At 45.5% G+C, this 13,374-nt stretch overlaps 1 protein-coding gene across 3 annotated transcripts; it reads right to left on the bottom strand.

The window, feature by feature from the left end:
* Positions 1-46: 46 nt before the first annotated feature.
* LOC131196510 (tigger transposable element-derived protein 1-like) lies at positions 47-12,416 on the bottom strand. 3 transcript variants are annotated; one of them, XM_058179317.1, is made up of 8 exons: positions 12,108-12,416; positions 11,669-11,981; positions 8,848-8,974; positions 8,108-8,221; positions 7,063-7,176; positions 4,964-5,071; positions 3,733-3,831; positions 47-2,286 (listed from the first exon to the last, which is right to left on the bottom strand). In XM_058179317.1, exons 2-8 carry the CDS (start codon positions 11,969-11,971, stop codon positions 791-793), a joined length of 2,361 nt encoding a protein of 786 aa, XP_058035300.1. In that variant the 5' UTR covers positions 11,972-11,981; positions 12,108-12,416; the 3' UTR covers positions 47-790. The 3 variants fall into 3 exon arrangements, with proteins under 3 accessions (XP_058035300.1, XP_058035302.1, XP_058035301.1); XM_058179319.1 differs by lacking the exon at positions 12,108-12,416 and adding an exon at positions 9,056-9,085 and having other exon boundaries at positions 11,669-11,795; XM_058179318.1 differs by lacking the exons at positions 4,964-5,071; positions 12,108-12,416.
* Positions 12,417-13,374: the final 958 nt, after the last annotated feature.

The following is a 13,374-nucleotide window of genomic DNA, read 5'->3' as shown; positions in this document are numbered from 1 at the left end:
TCTTCCTTTTGTACACAACTTTTAGCCTTCAATGAACCGAGCTACATTTTTCATGTTTTAAAACATCTTTATTTCTAAAGAAATCAATTTCGTCCTCCAAGGAACCAAAGATCATTTCCAATATTTAAAACATCCTTGATCTAACATGTATTATTATTATTAAGAGCCATCATGTGTTACAGTACAAAAATAAAAGAATACAAAATTAGCGTTTACAATTACAGTACTGTACTTGTAAACATCAATAGAAATCCCCTTGCAAAGATTATAGTCTTTTTGCTGTGTTTTTGGAGATGTTGGTTATGGAGGCCTAGAAGGCGAATGAACCGAGCATCTTCTGAGAGCTGCTCTTTTTCAGGATGGGGAGCAAGAAATAACTGTCCGTAAAGAATTCACTAAGTTTTCTTTGCACATTTTTTTCTTCATCTATTTTCCTAGAACACATGCATTTCCCAAGGTAGCTTTTTATCCATACTTCCTAATTTTCGTTAACATTTCATTAGCATCTGAGAAAACACCAGTCAATATTTTCACATGAACTTCCTGGGGTCCCAATATAACTTTCCAAAATGTTCTACATTTAGATCCATACTTCCTAATTTTCATAACGTTTCATCAATATCTGAAAAAATACCGATCAATATTTTCACATTGAACTTCCTGGGCTTCTGATGTAGCTTTCCGAAACATTCTACATTGGGATCCATACTTCCTAAATTTTGTAACGTTTTGTTAACGTCCGAGAAAAACAGCAGTCAATAGTTTCACACTGAACTTCCTGAACTTAAGTCTAGAATTTTATTTCTTCTTCCTCCTCTGCAATGCCTTGGGCCTCCAATTCTTCTTTAAGCTCGATCAATTCTTCATTGGAAAGCTCACCCTCAGGGTAGGCAATCCATTTTTTCACATCTTCCGCGTCTGCCTCTAAACTAAGGGCTCGGGCGAGCGTCAAAATGTTGTGACTGATTTCCTCCAAATCTTCGTTAGGATCAAAGCCTTCAAAATTGTGGACGAGGAGAGCAAAACGTTTTAAGCACCGTTCCCAAATCCCTTGCATGCATTTCATGCTGACATCCTTCCAGGCCGTTGCGATGTTTTCAATGCAGTGGCTGATATCGTAGGCTTTCCAAAACTCGCGCAAGGTCATCCTGTTGTCCTCCATTGTGGCGACGGCCGTGGCCAGTGTGGCCCGTAAATAGCATGCTTTGAAGATCGAGACAGCTCCCTGATCCATGGGCTGCAGGAAAGGGCTGGTGTTTTTTGGTAGATAAACAACCTTCACGTCTGGATGGACATCGTCCAGGTGCAGGGGATATCCAGGGGTGTTGTTGAGGAGCAGAAGAATTCTAAAAGGGATTCTGTTTTGAAAACAATATTCCTGCACTTGGGGGATGAAACAATTCACAAACCAATCCTCAAAGAAGACTTGGGTCATCCAAGCCTTCTGATCAGATTGGTAATAAACAGGCAGGGTCTCCTGGCCGATATTTTCACACACGGGGGGATCCTCTGATTTGTGGATCAGAAACGGCTTCAGCTTGAAGCCGGCGACGTTTCCACCCAACAGCAAAGTGATCCTGTCCTTAAAGGCTTTGTATCCAGGCACAGCTTGGGCCTCTTGGTGAAGGTAGCTTCGTTCGGGCATTTTTTTCCAGAATAACCTGGTTTTGTCTACGTTGAATATCTGTTCGGGCAAATAGTTCCCTTCTGTGATGAGATCGTCGAAGTTGTCAAGGAAGCGTTGGGCTGCTATTTCGTCGGGCCCCCCGGCTTCGCCTGGTGGGTGCGAAGTATGGTAATTAAACCTTCGCTGGAAGCGCATGAACCAGCCACGGCTGGCCGTGAACGTTTCAGTGCACTCCTCGCCCGCTCGTTCCTTCAGGGTCGCAAAAATGCTGCGCGCCTTGGCCTGAATGAGAGGGAGGCTAATGGGAATCCTTTTCTGGATCTGATCCTCGATCCAAAGCATCAGGAGTTTCTCTGTTTCGTGGATGAGGCCTTTGCGTTGCCTGGTGATAATGGCTTTCGTCCCTGGCGATCCTTTCATGGCCTCCCTGATCCGCTCCTTGTTCTTCAAAATGGTGGAGATGGTGGAATGGGCCAGGCCTTCTTCTTGAGCGATGATGTTTACCTTCTTCCCAGCATCGTAGGCTTTAATGATCTTCATCTTCAAATTCAGACTGATGGCCTTCCTGTGCTTCTTGCTGCGCTCTTCAGATGAACCGTGGCCCTTTCTCTTCCCCTTTGATGACATGGCAAGCGAAAATAAGAGCCCATTGCAAAATACTGTAGACAGAGACAGGGAGAGAGACAAATGAGAGATAATTTTTTAAAAAAAGTTTAATTTTTGGGAACAATTTAACTTCAGGTGGGAGAAGCATAAATATATATTTTCCTAGTTTGGTAACAATTTCACTCCCTGGATCAAAGCATATAAATCAGATGTCTCACTGTGGCAACTTTTAAAGACCTGTGGATTTCAACTCCCAGAATTCCCCAGACAACAAATACATGGATCATCAAGAGAATCGGGAGTACGGTGGCTCGCCTAGTTAGGATGCTAGGTTGGAGGTCAGCAAGCCTGCATTCGAGACTCGGTGCTGCTCTAGGGCGGTGGGGGAGGGGAGCTCCCATCCTTCCCTTCAGCTCTTGTCAGGGACATGAAAAGAGCCCTCAAGTGGGCATCCCCCCCCCAGGCGACGGTAATGTCACCAGCTAATCCGGTCCACACAGAAGCACCTCAGTGTTGCTGACACTAGCCAATCAATCCAGACTTCTCCCTTGAGGTACAAATGACCAGGCTTAAATTACCATATTATGCAACGATTCCGCTTGCTTGGATAGTCTATAAGGACGGGAAACGAGGAAGGAAAGGAGGACAATCAACGCAAGGTGAATGAACTCAGAGGAGTCATGGTGGCATTACTGGAAGAGTTGAAGGGCCAAATTATGATGGAGAAGTCATAATTAACAGCCATTAATGGTCAACACTACCATTATTAACGGCTATTAATAATTACTGTTATTAACGGCCAACACTACCTTGATGGCACACAATCAACTAATCAAATCAAGGAAAAAATGATTCCTCCTGGCACAATGGAACCCAGTCCAAGTAATCCTCAACTTACAACCATTTGTTCAGTGACCGCTGGAAGTTACAACAGCACTGGGGGAAAAAGGGACATGACTGTTTTTCAAACTTACGAGTATGGCGACACCCCTGTGGTCACATGATCAAAATTCGGTAATTGGCATGTATTTATGACAGTTGCAGCGTCCTGGGGTCAAGTGATCGCCTCTGGCGACCTACTGACAAGCAAAAGGGGAAGCCAGGTTTATTTTTTTATTTTATTTTTATTTGCATTTATTTTTATTTGCATTTATATCCCGCCCTTCTCCGAAGACTCAGGGCGGCTTACACTATGTTATCAATTTAACAACTGTGGTAATTCGCAAAAGCTGTGGGGAAAAGGCGCAAAAATGGGGCAAAACTCTCAAGTGTGAGCAATGGAAATGTTGAACTCATATTGTGGTCGTAATTCAAGGACCTGAAATAGATCCTGCCCTCCCCAAACTCTGCTCCCTGACATTTTCAACCAGGAATTGTGGGTTTCCTAGCCTATACTATGTCAAGGTGGAATTATTTTGGTTAATTCAGTGGGAAGGCCACATCTCAACAAATAGACTACCCTCATGTTCAAAAGGGACATCAGAAGAACCAAAAATTACCAGAGCTAGGGCCTTCCCCAAAGAATAACGGGTCCTGAGCACATTGGTCTTCCTGAAGTCCACAGAGATGTTCTTCAGAAATGGTAATGGTCTGATATTCTGTCAAGAGAGAGAGAGAAAGAGAAAGAAAGAAAAAAAGGAGGGAGGGAGGGAGGGAAGAAAGGAAGGAAGAGGGAGGGAGGGAGGGAAAGAAAGTGAAGAAAGGAGACGGAGGGAAGGAAGGAAGGAAGAAAAAAGGAAAGGAAGGAGAGAGAGAAAAGGGAGGGAGCGAAAGAGAAAGGGAAGGAAAGAAGGAAGGAGGAGGGAGGGAAAGAAAGAAAGGAAAGAAGGAAAAAAAGGGAAGGGAAGAAAGAAAGAAAAAGAGAAATAAAGAAAGAGGGAGAGGAAGGAAATAATTAAATAAGGGCTCTCCAATTTATTGCCTTGATGAAATGCACAATATCTGAAAAATCAACACCTATCGAGATTGTTGAGATGTTGACCCAAACATAAAGTGAGAACAGGAGGAGGTATAGGGACCTTAGATCAGCTTAATATAGCAAGATTGTGGTGTCCTTGGTGCTCTCTGAGCTTGAAGGTTTTCTTGAGGACACTTCATGACCCAACTTGGTAACATCATCAGTGTCAGAAGGGAATGGTATTTGCTCTCTAACCTCATTTCTTTCTACCGCTGATGATGTTCTATAATTGGGACATGAAATGTCTGCAAGGTGACAACCAAGATCAGAGAGCACCAAGGACCCTACAATCCTCATCCTCCTCTCCTGACATCCCACTCACTTCTAGCACTGATGATGTTCCCTATTTGGGTCATGAAACATTTACAAGCAAACAACCAAATTCAGAGAGCATCAAGGACCAACCAGCCCTCCACCTCCTCCCCACTTTCTCCTCCTCCGCAAACCCCACTACCTACAGCATTGATGATGTTGTCAAGCTGGGTTATAAAATGTCTGCAAGAAAACCACCAAGTTCAGAGAGCACCAAGGACCCTACTATTCAACCCTTAGCTTCAAATATTGTCCTCTATTGATAACAGCAATGATCAGAATGAAGAAATATCTAGATACCACAGCCCAGTAGGACTTCAAACATATGAGTTAAAAAGAGGACCCAGATTGTTGGGGGCAATATGCAGACTCTGCAAACCACTTAGAGTAGGCTATAAAGCACTATGAACTGATATTTAAGTTTAAGTGCTAAATAGCTCTTGACAGAAAGGGGTACTTACCCTCACTAGGATCGTATTGCTCTCTGTGAGATTCCCCGGGGCCCAAGCACACCTCCTCCATCTCCTCTTTAATCCCGGAGGGTATGTCTATATACTCCACCGAAGAACCTGGACACAGAAGAGAGGAAAACAGGGGCACTATTCTTCTCTTAACATCTCATGGACTGGAAGAGGTGTGCAGAAAGAGTAGGGTCAAACTCGATCTCATTGAGGGCCGCATCAGGGTTGTGTTTGACCTCGGGGGTGTGGGGGGGCATGGTGGATACGGCCAGATTGCCATCACTTGTGTCGGGGGTGCCTGTGGTGGCCCAAGCGCTCTGCCAGTGAAAACAAGTTCCCTCCCGAGACCCGTTTTCGATTGCAACAGCCTCCTGCAACCCCTGCCAGTGCAAACGGAGCTGGAGAGGGCCACACACAGCCCTCCTGAGCTCTGTTTTCACTGACAGAGGCACCGTGGGCTCTTTCCCTGGCAGCCCCTCGGGCCGGATCCAAGAACCCTGAGGGCCTGATCTGGTCCCCGGGCCTTGAATTTGACATGGAAAGGTATCAAGGGATAGTAGTGGAGGGATATTGTAAAGAGAAGATTTGATAGAAAATAGGATTTATTTATTTATTTATTTAATCAAATTTTTATACCGCCCTTCTCCCGAAGGACTCAGGGCGGTTTACAGCCAGATAAAAAGAACAACAATTTAAATACAGAATAAAATAATAGTTAAAAAACTTACTATTCACACTTACCACAAGGAATCAAGTACAAGAAAATTACAGGGAAATTACAGGGAGTTTAAATTAATTTTTATTTATCTATTTATTTATTTGTCAATCATATATAAGATAACAGGTAAAAGTATAAACATAATTTGATACATGAAAAGAATAAATAAAAAAGGAATATTAGGACAGGAACGGTAGGCACGCTGGTGGTCTTATGCACACCCTTACAGACCTCTTAGGAATGGGGCGAGGTCAACAGTAGACAGTTTAAGGTTAAAGTTTTGGGGGTTGTGGGAAGAAACCACAGAGTCAGGGAGTGCATTCCAGGCACTGACCACTCTGTTACTGAAGTCGTATTTTCTGCAATCGAGTTTGGAGCAGTTTACCTTGAGTTTGTATCTATTATTTGCTTGTGTATTGTTGTGGTTGAAGCTGAAGTAGTCATTGACAGGTAGGACAGTGTGGTAGATAATTTTATGTATTATGCTTAGGTCAGTTTGAAGTCTGCGTAGTTCTAAGTTGTCTAAGGCCAAAATTTGGAGTCTGGGGGCATAAAGTATTTTGCTGTGAGCAGAGGAGTGGAGGACTCTTCTTGTGAAATATCTCTGGACTCTCTCGACTGTATTTATGTCTGATATACAGTGCAGGTTCCAGACGGATGAGCTGTATTCAAGAATTGGTCTAGCAAATGTTTTGTATGCTCTAGTTAGTAGTACAATATTACCAGAGAAGAAGCTATGCAAGATTAGGTTAACAACTCTAATGTTCAACTAGAATTCCTAACAGGTAGCTGCCAGTTTGGTTACTTGTTAAAGTGCTGTCCCAATCACCAGGAGACTGAGTTCTAGTCCCATCTTAGGTATGAAAGTCAGCTGAGTGATTTTGAGCCAATCACCAGTAAACAGTGAGTTCTAGTCCCACTAGAGACATGAAAAAGAGCTGAATGAGTTTGGGGCAATCACTGGGAGACAGTGAGTTCTAGTTCTGCTCAGGCATGAAAGCTGGCTGAATTGGCTCAACCCAATTCACCTCCCAGGTCATTGTGGGAAAAACAGGAAGGGGAAGGAATATTACAGATGTTCCCCATCTTGAGTTACTTATAAAGTAATCAAGACGGGATAAAAATCTAATATATCAATAACAAATAAGCAGTAAGGAGATGTCTGATTCATCCATACAAGATTCCCATTTGTCTCCAGAATATGTCGTTCCGGCAAGGTCCAGAGGGAAACAAGATTCTGGGATGCTCATCTCCCTGGTCAACAAGGAAGACGAGGAATTTCGGGTCAACAAGGAAGACTGCCCTTATGGGGGAAAAATGCATGATCAAAGACTCCCTTCTTTCCAAGCCAAATCACAATCCCAGGACATGGTGTATTCACCCTCATGAAGTCCAGCACTGATCTCCTCAGGAGGCCTGGCGATGCCACCGTCTTGAGGTCCTTCTACTTCTTCCTTCAGCCACAAAGAAACATCGACTGGAGCCACAGGAGACTCTGGATGGAGGAGAGAGGAAAAGATTGCCGTAAGCCCCAAAGTCAAAAACCTCAGGGTCCGAAGGCGACTGACCCTTGAAAAGTATCCAAGTTCAAAATATGGTGGTCGACCTGGTTTTGGAGAAGCCGAGATTTGCAAACAGGTCAGCTGTCTTATCAGTTCCCAATTTGCTTCAGCATCCAATTCGCTTGTTAAAGCCCTATCATCATTTTTTAACAACTCCATAATCCCTTGTGGGGTAAAGTCTGGGCAACTGAATGGAGCTATGTATTTACTGGCCGGATGCGCTTCCTGTTGCCAATGCAGTGTTATATTCAGCAGATACATTCCCATCGTGCCCAGAGAGAGAAATATCTGCCTCTACCTAGGATCGAACTCAGAGCCTCCTGATTGTAAGGCAAGAGCTCCACCTCTAGGCCACCGCACCACTCTACAAAAGTTTGTTTAGTACAAATTTACAAGGCAGGAAAAAAAAAATGACTTAGGGATGATGTCCCCTAGTTGGGTCATGAAATATCTGCAAGGAAACCACCCAGTTCAGAAAGCACCAAGGACTCCACAATTGTCCTCCCCCACCCCTCTTCTTCTTCATCCTCTTCCTCCACTTCACAACTCACCCTCTTTCTAGCACTGATGATGTTCCCCCCGTTGGGTCATAAGATGTTTGCAAGGAAACCACCAAGTTCAGAGAGCATCAAGGACCCCACGCTCCTTGTCCTCCTCCCCACTCTTCTTTTTCTCCTCCACTCTACAAACCCCACTCCCTTCTAACACTGATGATGCTACCTAGTTGGATCATGAAACATCTGCAAGAAAACCATCCAGCTCAGAAACCACCAGGGGCCCCACAACTGAGAGCAACCTACCTCTTACGAAAAAAAGGATAAAGAAAAAGAAAAAGCTGTATACTTCAAGAAGCAGTGAACTTACCTGTGCCAGGATGTCCCAGTGTGTTATTCTCAGCCATGGTTTCAACATTTCTATCACACAAGGAATCTCCTTGTTCAATCCGGGTCAGGATCTCGGGCTTGGCAATTGCATAATCTATCCACACAACAAATGAAAATACACTTCCGTTAACATCACAAACAATTTTTAGGGGAAAGACAAAATAAGTGGAAAAGACAACATTGTCTCTAGAAATGGGGCAACGTCCATCTGACGACGTCTTGCCCAAAACAGTACAGATAGTCCTTGATTTACAAAGGTTCGTTTAGTGACTGTTCAAAGTTACAATGGCACTGGAAAAAGGGAAGGGCGCACATGTGTGCGAGCTGCTCGCACGAGTGGAGCTGTGTGCGCCCTTGTCTGCCACTCACACACACACTGTGCCATGCTACCAAGCTTGAAAGTTTGGGGACCTCTGGATTAGAGAACAAACAAAAATATACAATGCCCTCAAAAGAGGAAACGAATTGAAATGGAAATGGGCTGGTCACATAGAACAAGGAGAACTGAGGGTAGGTGAACCAAAGCAGTCATAGAACAGATCCCACGATAAAAAAACGTCCACGAAAGAGACCTAAAACAAGATGGCGTGATGGGATCAACAAGGACGACCGGCCCAATTGGCAAAAGAAAGCTCAGGACCGTATTGGTTGGAAACCTGCAGAAGATAAACAATGGCTAAACAACGGCTGGAAAGATGATGAATTATGATATATTCTCACCCATTGAGACCAACATCTCATAATTGCTTTTCATGACCGTTTTATACAGATCCTTCTGCAATTCATCCAGATTGCCCCATTCTTGCTCGTTGAAATGAACGGACAGGTCATCAAAAGTGACCGGAACCTGGAAATAAATAGCAGGGTTACAGTTTTGGTATTCTCTGACCCCCAAACCCTGTATGTTTATTAGCAAGTTGATAAATACCTGTTGGATAAATTGGAGTTAAGTTGCATACTGGGGGGAAAAAAACAATATTTTATAATTAGCACACAAAAGCCTACTAGTGTCAGGGTTCCAAAGAACACCCCCAACAAACTAAAGCTCTGAGGCTTGAGGTTCCTCAAAGTTCCAATTTATTAGAGATGTTATGTTGGCATAGCTGGGAAAACCCGAAACTGAAAGCTTCCAAGTTTTCCACACCCAGCTGACAGTTCACAGCCCTGCCCCACACTCACAAGTTGATCACATTATCCAATCAACTCTTCACACTCAATTGGATACAGTCTTCAGGCAGCCTACATCAGACGCAGGCAAAAGTCCTTGAATACGGAATGCTGTTATGATAAACTTTCTACTGCTCCAACAACAACCCCCTCCCAACTTCCCCAGCTAAATATGTGGCAGTTAAGAAGCAAAAAGAAAATTGCCTTCCAAAACTGACAACTAGCTTCCTCTAGATTAGGGGTCTCTTGGCAACTTTAAGACTTGTGGACTTTCAATTCCCAGAATTCTACAGCCAGAATGTTTTAAGAGGACTTCAACTCCCAGGATTTAATTTAACAGGCCGCCAGCTTCCTCCATATTTGCAGAATTCAGGCTGTAAAGGTAGTCCTCGACTTATGACCACAATTGAGCTCCAAATTCCTTTTTATAAGCGAGATTAGGAGTTTTGCCCCATTTTACGACCTTTCTTGCCACAGTTGTTAAGTGAAACACTGCCTGGCTAGCTGGGGAATTCTGGGAGTCCCCAAAAGTCTTAAAGTTTGGAGATCCCTTATCTAAGTAAACAAATCTGATTGCAAAGGAAGTGTCAAAATTTCCCAAATGTGTCAATCATTCAGGTCACACCAAACCAACAATGAAGGACTCAGCTGATGCTGAAGCCAAGTCAAGGCAGTCCCTGGTTTAACCCAACTAGATAACATCATCAGTGGAAGGAAGGAATGAGGTTTGGGGAGTGACAAGGAGAAGGGGAAAACAATGACAAGTGTGTAGTGTTCATTGAGCTTTGTTGTTTTTTTCCAGACTTTTCATGACCCAACTAGGTAACATTAGCAGTGATAGAAGGGAATGAAGTTTGCAGACAGGAGGAGGATGAGAAGGAGGATGACGACCTTGAGTAGGGGTAGCCATATAAATGCTCTTACAGGTAGTCCAACAATTTAGTGTCCGTTGAAATTACACCACTGAAAAAAGTGACCACTTTTCACACTTAACAACTATTGCAGTATCACCATGGTCATAAGATTAAAAATCAGACGCTTGGCAGCTGACTCATATTTAGGACAGTTGCAGTGTCCCAGGTCATGTGATCCTTTCCCCCCCACTGTCTGACAAGCTAAGTCAATAGGGGATTCACTTCACAACCCTGTGACTCACTTATTTGCGATTCTTGATTAAGTGATTCCCTTAATCTTCTTGCCTGTGCAAGAAACGAGGTAAAATGGAGCAAAATCCACTTAGCAACAGAAATGTTGGGCTCAATTGTAACCCTAAGTTGAGGACTACCTGTATACATCTTCCAAGAATATCTGCTCCTCATCCAAATCTGATCTAAGCGTTCCCAGCATGCTTAAAATTGAGAGCAACTGCTCTGATCACCAAGTGCACAGAAACACCAAGGACCCCACAGTGTCCCTCTCCTCCTGCAGAAACCCCCCACTCTTCTACCAATGATGATGTTACCTAGTTGGGTCATGAAATGTCTGCAAGAAAACCACCAAACTCAGAGATTACTAGGGATCCCACAGATTTAGAATAACTTTATCATCAATTTGAATGTACAGAAATTGGCAATAGATTAAAATGAAATTCCGCTGCATACAGCTCTCACCACCTCCAATACACACTATATAAACATGACTAAATAAGTAAATAAATAATGAATAAATAAATAATGATGTATATACCCACATATATTATAAGACACAGAGAAACAGCACAGTCTAGTTCGGATGTATACATGTACACGTCAAGAAAAAGGAATCTTGCGAGTTTTCCTCCTCCTCCTCTCCACCACCCTCCTTCCTTTCTAGCTTTGATGATGTTCCCTAGTTGGGTCATGAGACATCCCTAAGAAGTTCACCCAGCTCAGAGAGACCCCCAAGGAAACTCCAAGTTCTCCTCAGTCTCCTCCTCCTCTCCAACAATCATCTGTAAGAAAACCACCAAGCCTTCCCCTCCCCCCCAATCCTCCTCCCTCCCCTCACCATAATCCCCTCACTTCTAACACTGATGACGTTTCCTAGTTGGGTCACAAGACATCTGCAGAAGACCCACCAAGTTGAGAGAGACACCCCCGGCCAAGGACCCCCTAGTCATTCTCCTCTCCACCAACCTCCTTCCCTTCTGCTCTGAGGATGTCCCCTATTCTCGGGTCATGAGACGTCCGTAAGAAATCGACCAAGCTCAGAGAACACCAAGCACCCCACAGTCCTTCCTTCCTCCTCTTGCATCCAGCCCTGATGCTGTCACCTAGGTGGGTCCCGAGACGTCTGCCAGGCAGCCACACACACCCCTCAACCTCCTGTCCGTCCTCTTGCCCCATAGCCAAGCCAACCAGCTCCCCCATCTCTTGGCTCATCTCCCCCGGCCGACCTTGGGCGTCTCCCCCTGGGCGCCCGGCGGGAAGCGGAGGATCCAGAAGTTGCGGTTCCTCAGCAGGTTCTCCAGGTTCTCCAGCCGCCGTTGGAGCCGCCCGTATTCCTGAACCAGGCCGCCCAGGGCGGCCCATTTCCCTTCCAGCTGGCTGCCCAGCTCGGTTACCGTCCTCTGGCAACCGCCCAGCTTCTTCTCGGCCGAAGCCAAGCGCCCTTCCAGGCTCAGCAGACGAAGCCCGGGCCCGTCCGACGCCTCCGGGCTTTGCAAAGCCGCCCCGACCGGCCACAACGGCGCCTCCATGTCACTCGCTCTGAGGTAAAAAGAAAGGAGAAGGGGGAAGGGGGAGAGAAAAAGACCGTCATGCCCCGCGGCGGAGGACCTCCGGACAAGCCCCGCCCACCCCGCTCCCCCGGAGACGCTCCGTCCACCCCCTCACCTGCCCCGCCGCCCCGCCGGCCTTGAGAGGAGGCGGGGAGCGAGAGCTGGGGGAAGGCCTAGAGCGGCCGCTGTTTAACCGGCGGCCGACCCCTGCCGGCGGGAGGAGCAAGGAGTCGCGTGCGTTCTCCCTCCCTCCGCGCTTTTTTTTTTTTTTGGGCGGGAAAACTGCCGGTCTCCGCCTCAGAAGGAGCGTCGCCCGCCGACGGGAACGGTCGCGTCGGGCTGAGGGGAGATTCCTGAGGGGAGGGGAGAGAAAAAAAGGTGGCTCTGATTTTCTTTCTTCCCCTCTTCTTTTTGTCCTTGTTTCTCTCCTTTTCCGTCTTTACCTTTCTCCCTCTCTCTCTTGATTTCTATTTCTCCCTCTCTTCTCTCTCCAGCCTCATCTTCTGTAGCTTTTCTGGTAAGCAAACGAGAGAGGGGGGCCATGAAAGTGCAGGGTGGGGCAGGCAGGACCTCTCCTCAGGCACCCACCCAGCTTCCATCAAGAAAAAGTGGGGTGGGGAGAAGGGTTCCACGATGGCCCCATGGCCATCTAGGGTTGTTAGGTTTGCTTCCCACCCAGAAGGGACCCTTTTTGGGAACATTTGGCCTTGTTATCTATCCATCCACCCATCCATGTCTATCCTACTCATCCATCTATGCCATCCTTCCAACAGGATTCTTCCATCTCTTACCTATCCATGCTATCTATCCACTTCAATTACCTAATCTATTTGCTACACATCTCACACTCCAGGTGATTATGAGTGGACAATCTAAACATCCCCCCCCCACACTCCTTAGCATCCCTCAACTGCCTGTCACTTGTAGGGAAATGTTTGACCCAGGATGAGCACCACAGAAGTGTTCATATCCAAGGATTTGGACAGGAGACGTTGGAGAGAATTAACTATCCGATAGTTCTGCAGGTGCCATTGCATCTGCTCGATTCATGGTAGCCCTAAGAACGTGAAGGTTTCCAGGATACATGAAGTCCTTAAGTTATTACTAATTCATGACAATTTTAAAATGGAACAGTCATGCGATGGGTTTGATTTTACGGCAGTGGTTAAACAGCCACTGTGGTTGTTAAGCAAACCAGTGGTTCGCTATGACATGGTTTTGTCAAAAAACAGAAGTAAATTTTTGATGAAAGCAGCATAAAAAGTGATCACGTGGATGCTAAAAACGGCCGCTAGTGCAATCCAGCTGCCAAGTACCCTAAGTGTGATCATGTGATGCAAGTGTTGTGAGACCATCTGAACGAAGTCTTGAGCCATGAGTGC

This window comes from Ahaetulla prasina, chromosome 4 (assembly GCF_028640845.1).
Source record: "Ahaetulla prasina isolate Xishuangbanna chromosome 4, ASM2864084v1, whole genome shotgun sequence".
Lineage (NCBI taxonomy): Eukaryota > Metazoa > Chordata > Lepidosauria > Squamata > Colubridae > Ahaetulla > Ahaetulla prasina.
The sequence above is the reverse complement of the archived record's forward strand: the minus strand, read 5'-3'. Positions and strand labels throughout refer to the sequence as shown.